The sequence below is a fragment of the Salvelinus fontinalis genome, unplaced genomic scaffold, assembly GCF_029448725.1.
Source record: "Salvelinus fontinalis isolate EN_2023a unplaced genomic scaffold, ASM2944872v1 scaffold_0599, whole genome shotgun sequence".
Taxonomy (NCBI): domain Eukaryota; kingdom Metazoa; phylum Chordata; class Actinopteri; order Salmoniformes; family Salmonidae; genus Salvelinus; species Salvelinus fontinalis.
Genome location: NW_026600808.1, coordinates 1 through 21,481, shown reverse-complemented (window position 1 = coordinate 21,481; position 21,481 = coordinate 1). Strand labels below are relative to the sequence as shown.

The window sequence follows — 21,481 nt, the reverse complement described above, 5'->3', positions numbered from 1 at the left end:
GGGGAATACGGACAGTCAAGTTTCTCCCAACCAAACACTATTGCACACACACACATACAGTACTTTAGGGCTGACCCCAATTAGTTGACTGGTCGATTGTTTGGTCGTCAGGCTGTTGGTTGACTGGTCGAGTGTTTGGTCGTCAGGCTGTTGGTTGACTGGTCGATTGTTTGGTCGTCAGGCTGTTGGTTGACTGGTCGAGTGTTTGGTCGTCAGGCTGTTGGTTGACTGGTCGAGTGTTTGGTCGTCAGGCTGTTGGTTGACTGGTCGATTGTTTGGTCGTCAGGCTGTTGGTTGACCAAGAGTGTTTGAGTCGAGCAGGATCAAATACATATATATTTGCGCCCATCTCAGGGCACTAATCCATTGCGGAGGCCTAGACTAAAAGCCTATGTATACTTGATCCGAAAATATGGTCAGAGGCTCCATATGGAGGGTGTGACGCAATTGCCGAGCCTCCAGAGGCAAGCAGAGGCCAAACGGCGCTCCCTCCCGCATCGCCATGCGCCTCCCAAATGTTGTACCAATGCAGAGGGCTCTGTACATCTCTGCATTGACGTGATTGGTTGACGGTAGGTGGGGGGCGGTTACATCCTGTAGAAAACACAAACTCACTTCCTTGACAACAGCTCTGCACTGCTCTGCCAAGTGCAAGAAGTATGAATGCCCTGGCTTCTCCTGAGGCCGTATCACCATAAATGCCCTGGCTTCTCCTGAGGCCGTATCACCATAAATGCCCTGGCTTCTCCTGAGGCCGTATCACCATAAATGCCCTGGCTTCTCCTGAGGCCGTATCACCATAAATGCCCTGGCTTCTCCTGAGGCCGTATCACCATAAATGCCCTGGCTTCTCCTGAGGCCGTATCACCATACATGCTGCATGGCCAATGCAGAGGTCAGATTGACCATGCAGCCCCCAGATGTACAATGTACTTCTCTCTGTAGAATGCGCTCTCTCACGCCCATTTGTGAAAACTGTTTCATAACTTCATTGTGTGACTATCATTAGTGTCTATCAATTCCCCATTATATACATATATATATATATATAGTATATCACCAGTAGTACATTTACTGTTAATTGCTATCATTTCTAATCTACAATATTTGTTACTTTGGTTACGGTCATTTCTGTTAATGCATTCAACCTACATTTTTTTATCAGGAGATGTTCTACCTGCATGCTGCAATGTTTTTATTTGTTGGCTTTATGTAGTCTTTCTTTACATAGTTGGCAATAGAAGTTACTTTTTAGGTTTGTATCATGTTCATTTAGATTTGGATAGAATGTTGATGAACCACATGACAAGGATGTAGAGACATGAATACCTTATTACAAATGAAACTGTTCCATGAAAACCAGAACTGGCGCGCAGATCGGGAGAAACGGTCAGATAAAAAGGTATTCCACATGAGAAAGGTGTTCAGGAGAGTAAAGTCAGAATCTGGGAAAGCCAGCAGGAGCTGGAGGAGAATAGACGACTTTCAGGCGACCAAGATTTTTTTTAGTCGCGGACAGCCCTAACAACCATACACACACACACACACACACACACACACACACACACACACACACACATACATACATACATACATACATCACTTCTTCCTAACTGTTTAGCCCTGACCAAGCAGGAAGGAAGTGAGTGATCACCCTACATCCCAAATGGAACCCTATTCCCTATGTAGTGCACTACTATTGATTGGGGCAAATAGGGTGTAGTGCACTACATAGGGAATAGGATGCTATTTTGAATACAGACCGTACGTTGACCCCTAGACTTACTGCAACCACCACACACACACACACACACACACACACACACACACACACACACACACACACACACACACACACACACACACACACACACACACACACACACACACACACACACACACACACACACACACACCAGTCCACCAGAGATGACATCACAGCTTATGACATCACTAATGACCTCACCACCCAATCAATGCCCCTACTGTCTATCTCTCTGAGAAACACACACACACACAGGAGCACAGCCACACATACAGACTAACACACAGGATGGATGGGGCATGAGAGGGACAGAAAATGTGTTATCTTTCATACAAAGTGATACACTACGGACCCTATTCCCTTTATAGAGCACTAAGTAATACACTATAGGCCCTATTCCCTTTATAGAGCACTAAGTAATACACTATGGACCCTATGTCCTTTATAAGTAGTGCACTAAGTAATACACTATGGACCCTATTCCCTTTATAGTGCACTAAGTAATACACTATGGACCCTATTCCCTTTATAGAGCACTAAGTAATACACTATGGACCCTATTCCCTTTATAGAGCACTAAGTAATACACTATGGACCCTATTCCCTTTATAAGTAGTGCACTAAGTAATACACTATGGACCCTGTTCCCTTTATAGAGCACTAAGTAATACACTATGGACCCTGTTCCCTTTATAGAGCACTAAGTAATACACTATGGACCCTGTTCCCTTTATAGAGCACTAAGTAATACACTATGGACCCTATTCCCTTTATAGTGCACTAAGTAATACACTATGGACCCTATTCCCTTTATAGAGCACTAAGTAATACACTATGGACCCTATTCCCTTTATAGAGCACTAAGTAATACACTATGGAGCCTATTCCCTTTATAGAGCACTAAGTAATACACTATGGACCCTATTCCCTTTATAGAGCACTAAGTAATACACTATGGAGCCTATTCCCTTTATAGAGCACTAAGTAATACACTACGGACCCTATTCCCTTTATAGAGCACTAAGTAATACACTATGGAGCCTATTCCCTTTATAGAGCACTAAGTAATACACTATGGAGCCTATTCCCTTTATAGAGCACTAAGTAATACACTACGGACCCTATTCCCTTTATAGAGCACTAAGTAATACACTATGGAGCCTATTCCCTTTATAGAGCACTAAGTAATACACTATGGACCCTATTCCCTTTATAGAGCACTAAGTAATACACTATGGACCCTATTCCCTTTATAGAGCACTAAGTAATACCCCATGGACCCTATTCCCTTTATAGAGCACTAAGTAATACACTATGGAGCCTATTCCCTTTATAGAGCACTAAGTAATACACTATGGACCCTATTCCCTTTATAGAGCACTAAGTAATACACTATGGAGCCTATTCCCTTTATAGAGCACTAAGTAATACACTACGGACCCTATTCCCTTTATAGAGCACTAAGTAATACACTATGGAGCCTATTCCCTTTATAGAGCACTAAGTAATACACTATGGAGCCTATTCCCTTTATAGAGCACTAAGTAATACACTACGGACCCTATTCCCTTTATAGAGCACTAAGTAATACACTATGGAGCCTATTCCCTTTATAGAGCACTAAGTAATACACTATGGACCCTATTCCCTTTATAGAGCACTAAGTAATATCCTATGGACCCTATTCCCCCTATAGAGCACTAAGTAATACACTATGGACCCTATTCCCTTTATAGTGCACTAAGTAATACACTATGGACCCTATTTCCTTTATAAGTAAAACACTATGGACCCTATTCCCTTTATAAGTAGTGCACTATGGACCATATTCCCTTCATAAGTAGTGCACTATGGACCCTATTCCCTTTATAAGTAGTGCACTAAGTAATACACTATGTGGTGAATAAGGTTCCTCTCTATGAAGCTAACACACAGACCCAATTATACAGACCAATCTATTGAACATATAGACTATGTGAAACCCTAACACACAGACCCAATTATACAGACCAATCTATTGAACATATAGACTATGTGAAACCCTAACACACAGACCCAATTATACAGACCAATCTATTGAATATTATGTCATGTTAGGCTATAAACTACAACACCAGTCTACACACACTGACACACACACTGGCACACAAACAGAAACATACACACAAGAACACACGCACGTGTGCGCGCGCACACACACACACACACACACACACACACACACACACACACACAGGATCCATGTTAAAGTTCGATAGGATAGAGGCATTATAACAGACAGACATACTGTGGGTCTATGAGCTTATTACTGTGTGTGTGTGTGTGTGTGTGTGTGTGTGTGTGTGTGTGTGTGTGTGTGTGTGTGTGTGTGTGTGTGTGTGTGTGTGTGTGTGTGTTATGGGATTTTTATGAATAATGACTAAATTATGTGTACATTTGACTTAGAATTATAACTAAACAGAATACTACTATGTTACTGTTTGGATTTATGAATCTTATTATAATCATAATGCTGCATATAATATTTGAAATTATAATCAAGAATTGGAACAAGGAATGTTCTGTTCCTTGTTAGAAACGAATGGAGTCATCATCAGACAGACTGGAATGCTGTGCTCTTTACAGGAAATTATGTCTCTACCCAGGGAGGGGAGAGACCTTGGGTTGGTTGTAGATTGTTTAATTAACAGGTGGCAGACAACGTAATGAGGCTGTGAAACTGTATTGGCATTGTATCCGAGAGGAGGAAGGACATTTTAAAACCTATGTCGTCATTATTATTATATAACCTGATGTAAATTGTACTATGGTCAGTACTCTCGAGAATAAACGCTATTGATTGATTGATTTTAAGACTGGTTTCTGTCCATTTAATGCTGATAAGTATCTTACAAATTCTTATGTATGGACAGAGTGTTTTAATTGAATTGGTTGCTAACATATAGGAATTTAATTCCTTTAACAGTGTGTGTGTGTGTGTGTGTGTGTGTGTGTGTGTGTGTGTGTGTGTGTGTGGGGGTGGGTGTGAGAGAGAGAGAGACTCTCTATCAGTCTCTTCCCCCCCTTTCTCAAACCTCCACTATCTCTCCCCCCACCCCACCCACGCCCTTTATCCCTGTATTTTGACAGCTAGTTGCGCAAAGTGCGTAAACTTTATTCGTGAATAAACCCGCTCATCAGATCTGGAAAAAAGACGTGACAACTCATAGACCCGATGTTGCTTCGTTGGCTACTTTTACGCCATGCAAGGTACGGTATAAATAGCATATAACTTGCACTACAAACTTTATGTAAAAAGCCCCAAAGCTCCGCCAGCATGCATCCAACCCTTCACTTTATATAGGTTGACTATCCACCGAAGTCGTACATATATGTGTATAGTATTTCTATACTCAACCCATAACCCGTTACCCAGCTCTGGTCCAGAGCGTTAGTGCGCGTTCTCTCTTTCACTCATAAATGTATGAACGCGTAGTAACGTCAAGGACCAGAGCTAACCATTACTACTCACCTTCCAACGAAATTCTCCAGAACGGAGCTTTTCCCGGCGCTCTGCCCTCCGACCACGGCGATTTGTGGCAGGTCCAGGTTGCAGCTCTGGCCGATGCAGCTGAAGGCGTCCTGGAGCTTGTTGATGAGGGGAATAAGGTCTTCCATACCCCGGTTCCCCATGGTGGCTCTTCTCTCCGGCGGGCTCAACTCAGGATTCTCGGAGAGACAGGGAGAGAGAGAGGTGGGTCGGATCTTTGCGCTCTCTCACTTGCGAACCTGGATTTGCCTTTCCCTGAAAAAGCGTAAAAGTCAAGTCGACTGTTAAAACGTGATTGTTGTCAGATTTGGGTTAGGCTCAGTAACTAGATTCTAAACAACAGGGCTACAGTGACGCGCTATTTAAATGAATAGACAAGACGGAAAAGAAAACTACAGTGATAAAACTTCAGTCAGTCATCATCCGGTCAGGCGACACGCAGACTCTGCTCCCAGACCGTGGCTCCGCCTGTCATCCACTTACACCTCTTCTCATTGGCCATCACAATGTCTGTCAACGTATAGGAGGATCCTACTGTATGATTGGTTTTCGTGCGTTGTGAAAATGGACGTTAGACACGCCTCCGTGGACCCGGCAATGTCCTGCTATTTGCCGCAAAGGGTGTCAATCAAATCCCCTTCTCCCCGCCCCTTCTCAAAAGTTTAAAGCGTCTTTCTCTCCTTTGCATCCTCTCATTGTCTCCTTTTATTTGACCTTCAACAACACTGATCTGGAAGAGCTGAATAGGTGAAACACCAGTTCGTGTCAAAGCTTCATTTCTCTTGAGATAATTAGACATTAACAGGAGTGTTGTGTTTAGATGCAAACCAATCACATGTTATTGGTCACATACACATGGTTGGCAGATGTTATTGCGAGTGCAGCGAAATGCTTGTTCAATCACAAACATATGTGAATAACTAGATCTATTGATACAGTAGCTTACTATTGATATGCAGCATTGATATTTTTTTATATATTATAACTTTATTTAACTAGGCAAGTCAGTTAAGAACAAATTCTTATTTTCAACGACTGCCTAGGAACAGTGGGTTAACTGCCTTGTTCAGGGGCAGAATGACAAAGAACAAATTCTTATTTTCAACGACTGCCTAGGAACAGTGGGTTAACTGCCTTGTTCAGGGGCAGAATGACAGATTTTTACCTTGTCAGCTCGGGGATTCAAACTTGCAACCTTTCGTTTACTAGTCCAATGCTCTAACCACTAGGCTACCTGCCGCCCCAAATATAAATATATACAGCATTGTTATAAAGCATTGCTATAAAGCATCGTTATACAGCATTGTTATAAAACATTGTTATGAAGCATTGTTATACAGCATTGTTATAAAGCATTGATATAAAGCATCGTTATACAGCATTGTTATAAAGCATCGTTATACAGCATTGTTATAAAGCATTGTTATAAAGCATCGTTATAAAGCATTGATATAAAGCATCGTTATACAGCTTCGTTATAAAGCATCGTTATACAGCATCGTTATAAAGCATTGTTATAAGGCATTGTAATAAAGCATTGTTATAAAGCATTGTTATAAAGCATTGTTATAAAGCATTGCTATACAGCATCGTTTTACAGCATTGATATAAAGTCAATCACTGATGTAAGGAGAATAATGTCTCCTATTCAAAGGTAAAGGCCTTTTCCGGTACAACCCTCTAAACAGAACAGAAAAGGGAGTACTGGCACAGGAATATAATCAGGAATCTCCCCACAACCACAATGGGATTATTTAACACACACAGTAATATTTACTAACCAGAGATTTGATCAACCACAATCACTTTCTTTACAAAAATACAATGTCTTTTATAGCAGCCTCAGAGCATTTCGTATTATTCTGTATGTAAATCTGGGTTAGGTGAAGGGTTAAGGTTAGGTGAAGGGTTAGCTAACATGCTAAGAGGTTGCAAAGTAGCTAAAACAAGTAGTAAGTAGTTGAAAAGTTGCTAATTAGTTAAAATGCTAAAGTTGGCCGTGATGAAATTCGAACTCGCAACCTTGGAGTTGCTAAATGTTCGCCTTATACGCCCACCTATCCACCCTGACCAATTACCCTCCTTCCGTTTTTCTCTTAAATAACGATCTGTATTATGTAACCATACCAAACGTAACATGGAAAGTCTTGGATTTACTTACAGAATAATATGAAATGCTCTGAGACCAGGTTGGCCTACAGCACAGAACAGAAAATACAGTCACAAGAATCTAATCATTAAAGCTGCAATATGTAACTTTTTGGTGGGCGACCTGACCAAATTCATCTAGAAATGTGAGTTATAGATCTGTCGTTCTCATCGAAAGCAAGTCTAAGACGCGGTAGATCTGTTCTATGTGCACTATTTCTATGCTTCCCATTCTTAAGTTTTGTTTTTGCGTCTTTTACTTTCGGTTTTGTGCAAAAGCTTTAAACAGCTAAATATACAATATTTTTGGTTATGGAAAATATATTTCACAGCGGTTTAGATGGTACAATGATTCTCTGCACTATACTTGCTTATTTTGTCACATAAACTGAAATTAGGTTAACTATTTAAGCAATAAGGCCAGTGGAGGTGTGGTATATGACCAATATAGCATGACCAAGGGCTGTTCTTATGCACAACGCATTGCGGAGTGCCTGGACGCAGCCCTTAGCCGTGGTATATTGGCCAAATATCACAAACCCCGAGGTGCCTTATTGCTATTATAAGCTGGTTACCGATGTAATTAGAGCAGTAAAAATAAATGTTTTGTCATACTCGTGATATACAGTCTGATATACCACGGCTGTCAGCCAATCAGCACTCAGGGCTGGAACCACCCAGTATATAATAGAAGAATTTTGCAACCAGGAAATTTCTGTATAGTGTCTATTTGCATTTCTGAACTCATAATATCCATATCTGTAGTCATGATCACCGTCAACAACATTTATCTGTTACAATGTCCATATCTGAAGTCATGATCACTGTCAACAACATTTATCTGTTACAATGTCCATATCTGAGGTCATGATCACAGTCGACAAAATGTTTCTGTTACAATGTTCATATCTGAAGTCATGATCACTGTCAACAACATTTATCTGTTACAATATCCATATCTGAAGTCATGAATCATGATCACAGTCAACAACATTTATCTGTTACAATATCCATATCTGAAGTCATGATCACTGTCAACAACATTTATCTGTTACAATGTCCATATCTGTAGTCATGATCACTATCAACAACATTTATCTGTTACAATGTCCATATCTGTAGTCATGATCACCGTCAACAACACACCATCATGTCACATGGTTGGGATAGAACAGGAGTGTGACTGTGTTTCCATGGAGACCCAGGTGTTCCTCCAGGACAAAAGAGGTTACTCTACCTGACACAGGGACACTGAAGAGCCCTCATTCCAAACCCCAAACCCTAAATAGAGGGGCTCAGTGAATGTGGTCTGGAATGTGTACAAGGGAGTCATTGTGTCAGAGTAGACCTCGTAGAAGGACAGAATGCCAGCTGGCCAGTAAACGACACTCCTACTCTGGGGGGTGGAGGGGAGGAGGACAGGCCTTTCTGGGGTTTAGGAGGGTTGATGAGGGGCAGAGCAGGTATACGAGTCACTTCAATATTGTGGCGAGCAGTGTAACGATGCCCAGAGCAGTCCAGACACCAAGTATGTGGACACCTGCTCATCCAACATCTCATCCCAAAATCATGGGCATTAATATGATTCCTGAGGTGCTGATCTGTTCCACCCTCTACAACCACCGTGATTATTATTATTTGACCCTGCTGGTCATGGTTCCTGCCTATCTAGGAAGTTTTTCCTAGCCGCGGTGCTTCTACATCTGCATTGCTTGCTGTTTGGGGTTTTAGGCTGGGTTTCTGTATAGCACTTTGTGACATCGGCTGATGTAAAAAGGGCTTAATAAATACAATTGATTTATTGAAGTAAATGTGATAATATGGAGTTGGTCCCCCTTTGCTGCTATAACTTGGCATCCGCCAAACCCAGATTCGTCCGTCGGATTGCCAGATGGTGAAGCGTGATTCATCACTCCGGAGAACGAGCTTACACAGCTTCAGAGTCCAATGGCGGAGAGCTTTACACCACTCCAGCCGACGTTTGGCATTGCGCAAAGTGATCTTAGGCTTGTGTGCAGCTGCTCAGCCATGGAAACCCATTTCAGGAAGCTCCCGACGAACAGTTCTTGTGGTGACATTGCTTCCAGAGGAAGTTTGGAACTCGCTAGTTAGTGTTGCAACCGAGGACAGACAATTGTTATGTAATACGTGCTTCAGCACTCTGCGGTCCCGTTCTGTGAGATTGTGTGGCCTACCACAACGGCTGAGAGAACAAGAAAGAACTGAGCAACACATTTGAAAAAGTAGGAAACCCCAACTGGCTGGGATTGTGCCAGGAGACAGCGAGAGAGAGAGAGTGGCAGGGAGAAAAGAGAGAGAGAGAGTGGCAGGGAGAAAAGAGAGAGAGAGAGTGGCAGGAGGAAAAAGAGCGAGAGAGAGTGGCAGGAGGAAAAAGAGAGAGAGAGTGGCAGGGAGAAAAGAGAGAGAGAGAGTGGCAGGAGGAAAAGAGCGAGAGAGAGTGGCAGGAGGAAAAAGAGAGAGAGAGAGTGGCAGGAGGAAAAAGAGCGAGAGAGAGTGGCAGGAAGAAAAGAGCGAGAGAGAGTGGCAGGGAGAAAAGAGCGAGAGAGAGTGGCAGGGAGAAAAGAGAGAGAGAGAGTGGCAGGAAGAAAAGAGAGAGAGAGAGTGGCAGGAGGAAAAAGAGCGAGAGAGAGTGGCAGGAGGAAAAAGAGAGAGAGAGAGTGGCAGGAGGAAAAAGAGCGAGAGAGAGTGGCAGGAAGAAAAGAGCGAGAGAGAGTGGCAGGGAGAAAAGAGCGAGAGAGAGTGGCAGGGAGAAAAGAGCGAGAGAGAGTGGCAGGAGGAAAAAGAGCGAGAGAGAGTGGCAGGAGGAAAAAGAGCGAGAGAGAGAGAGAGAGTGGCAGGAAGAAAAGAGCGAGAGAGAGTGGCAGGGGAAGAAAAGAGAGAGAGAGAGTGGCAGGAGGAAAAGAGAGAGAGTGGCAGGAGGAAAAGAGAGAGAGAGAGTGGCAGGAGGAAAAGAGAGAGAGAGAGTGGCAGTGGAAGAAAAGAGAGAGAGAGAGTGGCAGGAAGAAAAGAGCGAGAGAGAGTGGCAGGAGGAAAAGAGAGAGAGAGAGTGGCAGGGAGAAAAGAGAGAGAGTGGCAGGAGGAAAAGAGAGAGAGAGAGTGGCAGGAGGAAAAGAGAGAGAGTGGCAGGAGGAAAAGAGAGAGAGAGAGTGGCAGGGGGAAAAGAGAGAGAGAGAGTGGCAGGAGGAAGAAAAGAGAGAGAGAGAGTGGCAGGAAGAAAAGAGAGAGAGAGAGTGGCAGGGAGAAAAGAGAGAGAGAGAGTGGCAGGGAGAAAAGAGAGAGAGAGAGTGGCAGGGAGAAAAGAGAGAGAGAGAGTGGCAGGAAGAAAAGAGCGAGAGAGAGTGGCAGGGAGAAAAGAGCGAGAGAGAGTGGCAGGAAGAAAAGAGAGAGAGAGAGTGGCAGGAGGAAAAGAGAGAGAGAGAGTGGCAGGAGGAAAAGAGAGAGAGAGAGTGGCAGGAGGAAAAGAGCGAGAGAGAGTGGCAGGAGGAAAAGAGCGAGAGAGAGTGGCAGGAGGAAAAGAGCGAGAGAGAGTGGCAGGAGGAAAAGAGCGAGAGAGAGTGGCAGGAGGAAAAGAGCGAGAGAGAGTGGCAGGGGGAAAAGAGAGAGAAGAAGAAGAGGAGAATTAATGTAGCAGGTTAGGATAATTAATGTAGCAGGTTAAGGTAATTAATGTAGCAGGTTAGGGTAATTAATGTAGCAGGTTAGAAGTAACGTAGCAGTTTAGGAGAATTAACGAAGCAGGTTAGAAGTAATGCAGCAGGTTAGGAGAATTAACGAAGCAGGTTAGGGTAATTAACGTAGCAGGTTAGGAGAAAAAGCTGTATCTAGACATGACCATGTTACCTAGCTCAGGTAGCCTCGGGACAGCCAGCTTCTGTCAGGTGCATTCCTGTCATGTTTATTTAAGAGACAAACGAGTAATAGGTACTTAAATTACGTGAATTGGAGTCATGAATATAAGAAAAGCTTCCCAAGATAACTAGTATATTCATAAATAATAAGGGTTAATAAAGCTGCATACAAACATGGTCTCTTTTTTGCTTTCTTGAGCAAGGCAGCTCCAAAATGCAGGTGTCCAGCCTAACTCAGTGCTTTCTGTGGTGGTGAGGCGAGACAGCGGAAAATATAGAGCGTGGGGTAATGTTCTCTAATTACGCTGTGATTGGCTCCGTTTTCTGTCACTCATGGGGACACTACATCACTGCAAAATCTACATAGAGAGATAGAAAGTTCAAACCCCCTTGGGGGTTGCCATAGATTTACATTAGAAGTGCCCATCCAAGAAGGCTCAAGGTCATTGGCCACAGATAAAATCTCTACCGTAGCTTTGATTGGACTGATCATATCAACATCATACTTTCACAGTCTTAGCTAGCAAGCTAGACTAGCAGTCATCTTCATCATGAATCAAGTTGAACATCTACTGGAAAATCCTTTTCAATGCTTGTCATACGAAGAGAAATCACTGATCAAAAGTATAGGTGCTCATCGGCCATGGGACATTAACATTACACAACAAGTTGGAAATCTCCAATTCAACACTGAGTAGTTTGGACGGAATCAGTGTGTAACGGCAGTCTAGCTCTTCCTCCTCCTCGGACGAGGAGTGGAGAGAAGGATCGGAGGACCAATGTGCAGCGTGGTAATTTTCCATGAATTTAATTAACACAAAGACAAGATACTGACAAACTAATACAAAACAACAAACGACCGTGAAGCTACAAACGAAAGTGCAATACACAAGCTACTAACGTTAGACATAGACACTATACAAAATAACTAACTAACCGTCACAGTCCTAGCTGGTGCAGACAAAACACAAAGACAGGAAACAACCACCCACAATCCCCAACACAAAACAAGCCACCTATATATGATTCTCAATCAGGGACAACGATTGACAGCTGTCTCTGATTGAGAACCATATTAGGCTGAACACAGAAACAGACGAACTAGACACACAACATAGAATTCCCACCCAGCTCACAACCTGACCAACACTAAACAAGCAAAACACATAAGAACTCTGGTCAGGACGTTACACAGTGGCTGACTGCAAGCGTTGCAAAGCAATCACTAGCCGGCTATTCAGTGGAGAGTGTGTGTGGTCCAAGTATGGATTTAAGGGTCTCTTTTCCAAGCTTAAAAGGATAAACATTCACATGCAACACAATGGGCCAGAAAAGGCTCAATACATTGGCCGTGCTGTCAATCCAGCATGACTTCTGCCACGTTCAAAACAACTGGAAACTCGGAACTGGGAAATCACAGACTTCAGTGAGTTCAAGAAAACTGAGAACTCTGGAAAAATACGTTTTGAACGGTCATCCAACTCAGAATTCCAAGTCAGGAACTCTGGCCTCTTTCTAGAGCTCCGACCGGAAGACCGTTGATAAGACCTTGTTTTTCTCTGAGTTCCCAGTTGTCTTGAAAGCCTCATAAATCCAGAGAACGCCAGACTTTGATGACAAAGTTTGATGACAAAATTTTCCGACAAGAAGGACTGCCGCACCACCTTCCTGTTCAAGTCAGCACAGTGCTGTGCTGACTTGAACAGGAAGGTGAGTACAAAAATGTATTGTATGCTGCTGCATAAATGATGTAGGATGCCAGGGAGATATGTATACTGTCGCTAAGAAAGTAATACTAAATGTATGTTGTGTGGTAAGATGTTAGTAGCCCATGTGCCTCACCCTAATAATTTGGTCTATTTTCACCTCATAACATAGCCTTCTGTTCTGACTTGGTGGTGCACATGTAGCCTAAAGCCTTAGAGAAAAGCCATCATATAATATTTCAATATCTGTTTATATGCCCCCTTTTATTTGTCCTACGGTTCTGACTTGGTGTACAGGGAGAACACTGTAAGAGCAGCCCATGTTCTGAATTCTGTCGCTGTACATTTCAAAAGAGCTGAACAAATAGTTATGACTACGTCTGTCCTAGCTCGCTCATTAATGTCTTAATCCAAATTACGGATTGTCTCTTATCCACTCATCGTTTGCTTATGCAATAGTTTGTACATCTCAATTGTCAGTAGAAACCACATTTGTTTAAGCAAGTCAGCCATATCAGCTTTTTCTTTAAAGGCAGTAAATGAGGCTGACAGAACTGTTTCGCTGCCAGACAAGGCTCCGCTGATAGCCAGGTGTGGCGGTGGTGAGGATTCACTCCATGGTGCTGGAAAGAAAGCTCTGCTGTTGGGACAGCTTTATGTAGACCCTAACAGTTTGTGGGCACCGTTTGTCTCCATTATACACATGTAATGTATTATGTTGTGTTGTGCTGTGTACTGTAGTGTAGTGTTATGTAATGTATTATGTTGTGTTGTGCTGTGTACTGTAGTGTAGTGTTATGTAATGTATTATGTTGGGTTGTGCTGTGTACTGTAGTGTAGTGTTATGTAATGTATTATGTTGTGTTGTGTACTGTAGTGTAGTGTTATGTAATGTATTATGTTGTGTTGTGCTGTGTACTGTAGTGTAGTGTTATGTAATGTATTATGTTGGGTTGTGCTGTGTACTGTAGAGTTATGTAATGTAGTGTTGTGTTGTGATGTGTACTGTAGTGTTATGTAATGTATTGTGTTGTGTACTGTAGTGTTATGTAATGTAGTGTTGTGCTGTGTTATGTAATGTAGTGTTGTGGCTTTGCTGTCATGCATCATAAACATTTTTTTAGTTTTCCCCCCCAAGATTTAGATGCTAAACCCCCGACTGATATCACCTCTGGTTTGCTCTGCTCTCCTTACGCTGAACTAAGGGAGAGTTAGGTGTCATGCTGGTGGTACATGTCCTGCTCCTCCTAGTTGCAATACACCCACGTCTCCTCCCATGTCTGGCTGGACACGTTGTATGTTTTATTGTTTTGATTGTCAAACTGATGAACAAGACAGAAGAGCAACAGAAGCCTTCTGCCACTGGGGGGCGATCTCCCTCCATCCCATGATCAGGCTCTGGGGGGCGATCTCCCTCCATCCCATGATCAGGCTCTGGGGGGCGATCTCCCTCCATCCCATGATCAGGCTCTGGGGGGCGATCTCCCTCCATCCCATGATCAGGCTCTGGGGGGCGATCTCCCTCCATCCCATGATCAGGCTCTGGGGGGCGATCTCCCTCCATCCCTATCATCAGGATCTGTGGGGCGATCTCCCTCCATCCAATTATCAGGCTCTGTGGGGCGATCTCCCTCCATCCAATTATCAGGCTCTGTGGGGCGATCTTCCTCCATCCCATGATCAGGCTCTGTGGGGCGATCTCCCTCCATCCCATGATCAGGCTCTGTGGGGCGATCTCCCTCCATCCAATTATCAGGCTCTGTGGGGCGATCTTCCTCCATCCCATGATCAGGCTCTGTGGGGCGATCTTCCTCCATCCCATGATCAGGCTCTGTGGGGCGATCTCCCTCCATCCCATGATCAGGCTCTGTGGGGCGATCTCCCTCCATCCCATGATCAGGCTCTGTGGGGCGATCTCCCTCCATCCCATGATCAGGCTCTGTGGGGCGATCTCCTTCCATCCCATGATCAGGCTCTGTGGGGCAGTTTCCCAGATTCAGCCCAGTCCTGGACTGGAAACAACTCAATGGACAATCTCCATTGACAATGTTTTTTTTTTTTAGTCAAGGATGATTTTAGGCGTAATCTCTGTCGGGGAAACTGCCTCTGAATGTCCAGTGAAGGAACATGACTCCCAGGTTGGGGAGTAACGGATTACATGTAATCCATAACAGATTACAAAAAAAATATGTAACTGTAATCCCTTAAATTACAAGCAAAAATATTGTAATCAGATTATAGATTATACATTTAAGTCATTATAGATGAATAATTCTAGGATTATTTTTTAAATCCATAATAAAGGTTTACCCAAATAAATATTTGACATCTTTCTGTTTTCTCAATGACATTGAAATCACCATTGAAAAAAAGGCGCAAATGTCTAGCAAGTCTGACCACAAGTTTGTGACCCCTATGACGACACACCAAATGCGTTTGACGGATCGCGGGAAAAGCGCAGGAATAGGCAGGCTACAGTCCACGCTATGTCTTCCAGTGGGGCGACTGCTGTCGACATCCAAAGATGATCGCATTTGAATAAACGCTTGGAGGTCAGGACGACAGCAGTGGTGTAGCCGACCAGAAGGATAACACGTATTATTGCTACCTTCTAGGCTACATAGTGCATTGATGTGAATCACACTGCTGCGCTCTCATTTAGCTATTTGAACTTTAAGGATTGGAGTTGTTGCGGATGGCTGTTCACAATTGCATGCCTATTTTAACCCAATAAAGGTTGAATTTAGGAAGTTTAAGCTCCCTATCAAGCATTGTGTTTGCGACCAGGGGTGTATTCATTAAGGTAACCGTTTACCGTTAAAGAACCAAGCGGAAGAACATTTTGGTTATATTGGCCTCCGTTTGCTTCCGTTTTAAGAAACGTTTTGCAACAGAATCGGCATAATGAACATTCCCCAGTGGACAGCCAGCAGTATAAAACGTGTTCTTCCTGTTGAATCTGCAGACGTGTTGCTGTGCGATTTGCTGCGAACTTTATTTTACTTTGCTAGCTGACAACTTTACGTTTTTTGTTTTGTTTCTGTTTTTAATTACCGTTTATATTTTTAGTTTTTCCATCGCAACTTTTTTCCCTCATTCAACCTTTTCACTCCGGACGCTTTATCTGGACATGGTTCGTCAACACCTTCAACAGCCGAAGCTAAGTAGTAACATTAACATGATGTCTTCTAATTGCAGTCGCTGTACTCATAATATACAGGAGAACGATCGCCTTACGGCGAAAATAGCTGTGCTGCAAGCCCAGCTTCAGACGCAATCGTTAGGCAAGGGTATTTTCAGTGTAGGAAAGGAAGAAACAGCGTCTGTGCCACCAGTAAGTACAGATAGTAACGTTAGTATAAATCCCCCCGCACAGTCCCCGCAGCCGGACAACTTTCTCATGGCTTCTGGAGGGAAATGCTGTTGGAATGCTCAACCGGTGTCGCTCATTCAGCCGACAGAAACTTTCAACCGGTTTTCCCCATTATGTAGCGAGTCGGAGTCTGAGTCTGAGTCTTCTCTTGTCTCTACTCCTCCCGTTACGGGGTCTGAGACGCCGAAGGCTCCCACCGTTAGCTCTGACAAATTGAAAACCCTAGTCATTGGCGACTCCATTACCCGCAGTATTAGACTTAAAACGAATCACCCAGCGATCATACACTGTTTACCAGGGGGCAGGGCTACCGACGTTAAGGCTAATCTAAAGATGGTGCTGGCTAAAGCTAAATCTGGCGAGTGTAGAGAGTATAGAGATATTGTTATCCACGTCGGCACCAACGATGTTAGGATGAAACAGTCAGAGGTCACCAAGTGCAACATAGCTTCAGCGTGTAAATCAGCTAGAAAGATGTGTCGGCATCGAGTAATTGTCTCTGGCCCCCTCCCAGTTAGGGGGAGTGACGAGCTCTACAGCAGAGTCTCACAACTCAATCGCTGGTTGAAAACTGTTTTCTGCCCCTCCCAAAAGATAGAATTTGTAGATAATTGGCCCTCTTTCTGGGACTCACCCACAAACAGGACCAAGCCTGACCTGCTAAGGAGTGACGGACTCCATCCTACCTGGAGGGGTGCTCTCATCTTATCTACCAACATAGATAGGGCTCTAACTCCTTTAGCCCCACAATGAAATAGGGTGCAGGCCAGGCAGCAGGCTGTTAGCCAACCTGCCAGCTTAGTGGAGTCTGCCAATAGCACAGTCAGTGTAGTCAGCTCAGCCATACCCATTGAGACTGTGTCTGTGCCTCGACCTAGGTTGGGCAAAACTAAACATGGCGGTGTTCGCCTTAGCAATCTTATTAGGATAAAGACCTCCTCCATTCCTGCCATTATTGAAAGAGATCGTGATACCTCACATCTCAAAATAGGGTTACTTAATGTTAGATCCCTCACTTCAAAGGCAGTCATAGTCAATGAACTAATCACTGATCATAATCTTGATGTGATTGGCCTGACTGAAACATGGCTTAAGCCTGATGAATTTACTGTGTTAAATGAGGCCTCACCTCCTGGTTACACTAGTGACCATATCCCCCGTGCATCCCGCAAAGGCGGAGGTGTTGCTAACATCTACAATAGCAAATTTCAATTTACAAAAAAAAAAATGGCGTTTTCGTCTTTTGAGCTTCTAGTCATGAAATCTATGCAGCCTACTCAATCACTTTTTATAGCTACTGTTTACAGGCCTCCTGGGCCATATACAGCGTTCCTCTCTGAGTTTCCTGAATTCCTATCAGACCTTGTAGTCATAGCAGATCATATTCTAATTTTTGGTGATTTTAATATTCACATGGAGAAGTCCACAGACCCACTCCAAAAGTCTTTCGGAGCCATCATCGACTCAGTGGGTTTTGTGCAACATGTCTCTGGACCTACTCACTGCCACAGTCATACTCTGGACCTAGTTTTGTCCCATGGAATAAATGTTGTAGATATTAATGTTTTTCCTCATAATCCTGGACTATCGGACCACCATTTTATTACGTTTGCAATCGCAACAAATAATCTGCTCAGACCCCAACCAAGGAGCATCAAAAGTCGTGCTATAAATTCTCAGACAACACAAAAATTCCTTGATGCCCTTCCAGACTCCTTCTGCCTACCCAAGGACGTCAGAGGACAAAAATCAGTTAACCACTTAACTGAGGAACTCAATTTAACCTTGCGCAATACCCTAGATGCAGTTGCACCCCTAAAAACGAAAAACATTTGTCATAAGAAACTAGCTCCCTGGTATACAGAAAATACCCGAGCTTTGAAGCAAGCTTCCAGGAAATTGGAACGGAAATGGCGCCACACAAAACTGGAAGTCTTCCGACTAGCTTGGAAAGACAGTACCGTGCAGTACCGAAGAGCCCTCACTGCTGCTCGATCATCCTACTTTTCCAACTTAATCGAGGAAAATAAGAACAATCCAAAATTTCTTTTTGATACTGTTGCAAAGCTAACTAAAAAGCAGCATTCCCCAAGAGAGGATGGCTTTCACTTCAGCAGTAATAAATTCATGAACTTCTTTGAGGAAAAGATCATGACCATTAGAAAGCAAATTACGGACTCCTCTTTGAATCTGCGTATTCCTCCAGGGCTTAGCTGTCCTGGATCTGCACAGCTCTGCGAGGGCCTGGGATCGGGAGAGACACTTAAGTGTTTTAGTACTATATCTCTTGACACAATGATGAAAATAATCATGGCCTCTAAACCTTCAAGCTGCATACTGGATCCTATTCCTACTAAACTGCTGAAGGAGCTGCTTCCTGTGCTTGGCCCTCCTATGTTGAACATAATAAACAGCTCTCTATCCACCGGATGTGTACCAAACTCACTAAAAGTGGCAGTGATAAAGCCTCTCTTGAAAAAGCCAAACCTTGACCCGGAAAATATAATAAACTATCGGCCTATATCGAATCTTCCATTCCTCTCAAAAATTTTAGAAAAAGCTGTTGCGCAGCAACTCACTGCCTTTCTGAAGACAAACAATGTATACGAAATGCTTCAGTCTGGTTTTAGACCCCATCATAGCACTGAGACTGCACTTGTGAAGGTGGTAAATGACCTTTTAATGGCGTCAGACCGAGGCTCTGCATCTGTCCTCGTGCTACTAGACCTTAGTGCTGCCTTTGACACCATCGATCACCACATTCTTTTGGAGAGACTGGAAACCCAAATTGGTCTACACGGACAAGTTCTGGCCTGGTTTAGATCTTACCTGTCGGAAAGATATCAGTTTGTCTCTGTGAATGGTCTGTCCTCTGACAAATCAACGGTACATTTCGGTGTTCCTCAAGGTTCCGTTTTAGGACCACTATTGTTTTCACTATATATTTTACCTCTTGGGGATGTTATTCGAAAACATAATGTTAACTTTCACTGCTATGCGGATGACACACAGCTGTACATCTCAATGAAACATGGTGAAGCCCCAAAATTGCCCTCGCTAGAAGCCTGTGTTTCAGACATAAGGAAGTGGATGGCTGAAAACTTTCTACTTTTAAACTCGGACAAAACAGAGATGCTTGTTCTAGGTCCCAAGAAACAAAGAGATCTTCTGTTAAATCTGACAATTCATCTTGATGGTTGTAAAGTCGTCTCAAATAAAACTGTGAAGGACCTCGGCGTTACTCTTGACCCTGATCTCTCTTTTGACGAACATATCAAGACTGTTTCAAGGACAGCTTTTTTCCATCTACATAACATTGCAAAAATCAGAAATTTTCTGTCCAAAAATGATGCAGAAAAATTCATCCATGCATTTGTTACTTCTAGGTTAGACTACTGCAATGCTCTACTTTCCGGCTACCCGGATAAAGCACTAAATAAACTTCAGTTAGTGCTAAATACGGCTGCTAGAATCCTGACTAGAACCAAGAAATTTGATCATATTACTCCAGTGCTAGCTTCCCTACACTGGCTTCCCGTTAAGGCAAGGGCTGATTTCAAGGTTTTACTGTTAACCTTTAAAGCGTTACATGGGCTTGCTCCTACCTATCTTTCCGAGTTGGTCCTGCCGTACATACCTACACGTACGCTACGGTCACAAGACGCAGGCCTCCTAATTGTCCCTAAAATTTCTAAGCAAACAGCTGGAGGCAGGGCTTTCTCCTATAGATCTCCATTTTTATGGAACAGTCTGCCTACCCATGTGAGAGACGCAGACTCAGTCTCAACCTTTAAGTCTTTACTGAAGACTTATCTCTTCAGTAGGTCATATGATTGAGTGTAGTCTGGCCCAGGAGTGTGAAGGTGAACGGAAAGGCTCTGGAGCAACGAACCGCCCTTGCTGTCTCTCCAGGGCCGGTTCCCCTCTCTCCACTGGGATTCTCTGCCTCTAACCCTGTTACTGGGGCTGAGTCACTGGCTTGCTGGTGCTCTTTCATGCCGTCCCTAGGAGGGGTGCGTCACTTGAGTGGGTTGAGTTACTGACGTGAACTTCCTGTCTGGGTTGGCGCCCCCCCTTGGTTGTGCTGTGGTGGAGACCTTTGTGGGCTATACTCGGCCTTGTCTCAGGATTGTAAGTTGGTGGTTGAGGATATCCCTCTAGTGGTGTGGGGGCTGTGCTTTGGCAGAGTGGGTGGGGTTATATCCTTCCTGTTTGGCCCTGTCCGGGGGTTTCTTCGGATGGGGCCACAGTGTCTCCTGACCGCTCCTGTCTCAGCCTCCAGTATTTATGCTGCAGTAGTTTATGTGTCGGGGGGCTAGGGTCAGTTGGTTATACCTGGAATACTTCTCCTGTCTTATCCAGTGTCCTGTGTGAATTTAAGTATGCTCTCTCTAATTCTCTCGTTCTCTCTTTCTCTCTGAGAACCTGAGCCCTAGGACCATACGTCAGGACTACCGGGCATGCTGACACCTTGCTGTCCCCAGTCCGCCCGGCCTTGCTGCTATTCCAGTTTCAACTGTTTCTGCCTGCGGTTACGAAACCCCTACCTGTCCCAGACCTGCTGTTTTCAACTCTTAATGATCGGCTATGAAAAGCCAACTGAGATTTATTCCTGATTATTATTTGACCATGCTTGTCATTTATGAACATTTTGAAAATCTTGGCTCTCTCTAATTTTCTCCTTCTCTCTTTCTTTCTCTCGGAGGACCTGGGCCCTAGGACCATGCATCGGGACTGCCGCCCGTGGTGACTCCTTGCTGTCCCCAGTCCGCCTGGCCTTGCTGCTATTCCAGTTTCAGCTGTTCTGCCTGCGGTTATGGAACCGCCACCTGTCCCAGACCTGTTGTTTTTCAACTCTTAATGATCAGCTATGAAAAGCCAACTGAAAATTATTCATGATTATTATTTGACCATGCTTGTCACTTATGAACATTTTTGAACATCTTGGCATAGTTCTGTTATAATCTCCACCCGGCACAGCCAGAAGAGGACTGGCCACCCCTCATAGCCTGGTTCCTCTCTAGGTTTCTTCCTAGGTTTTGGCCTTTCTAGGGAGTTTTTCCTAGCCACCGTGCTTCTACACCTGCATTC

General features: G+C 43.8%; 1 protein-coding gene across 2 annotated transcripts in view; it reads right to left on the bottom strand.

The window, feature by feature from the left end:
• The window catches only part of LOC129846608 (dynamin-2-like), a 44,816-nt gene extending 38,933 nt beyond the window's left edge, over positions 1 to 5,883 (bottom strand). For both annotated transcript variants that reach the window (XM_055914559.1, XM_055914560.1), the window contains exon 1: positions 5,277 to 5,883. In XM_055914559.1, coding sequence (XP_055770534.1) covers positions 5,277 to 5,437 — 161 coding nt within the window. In that variant the 5' untranslated portion in view covers positions 5,438 to 5,883. The remainder of the gene's footprint in view (positions 1 to 5,276) is intronic.
• Between the last annotated feature and the right edge of the window lie 15,598 nt (positions 5,884 to 21,481).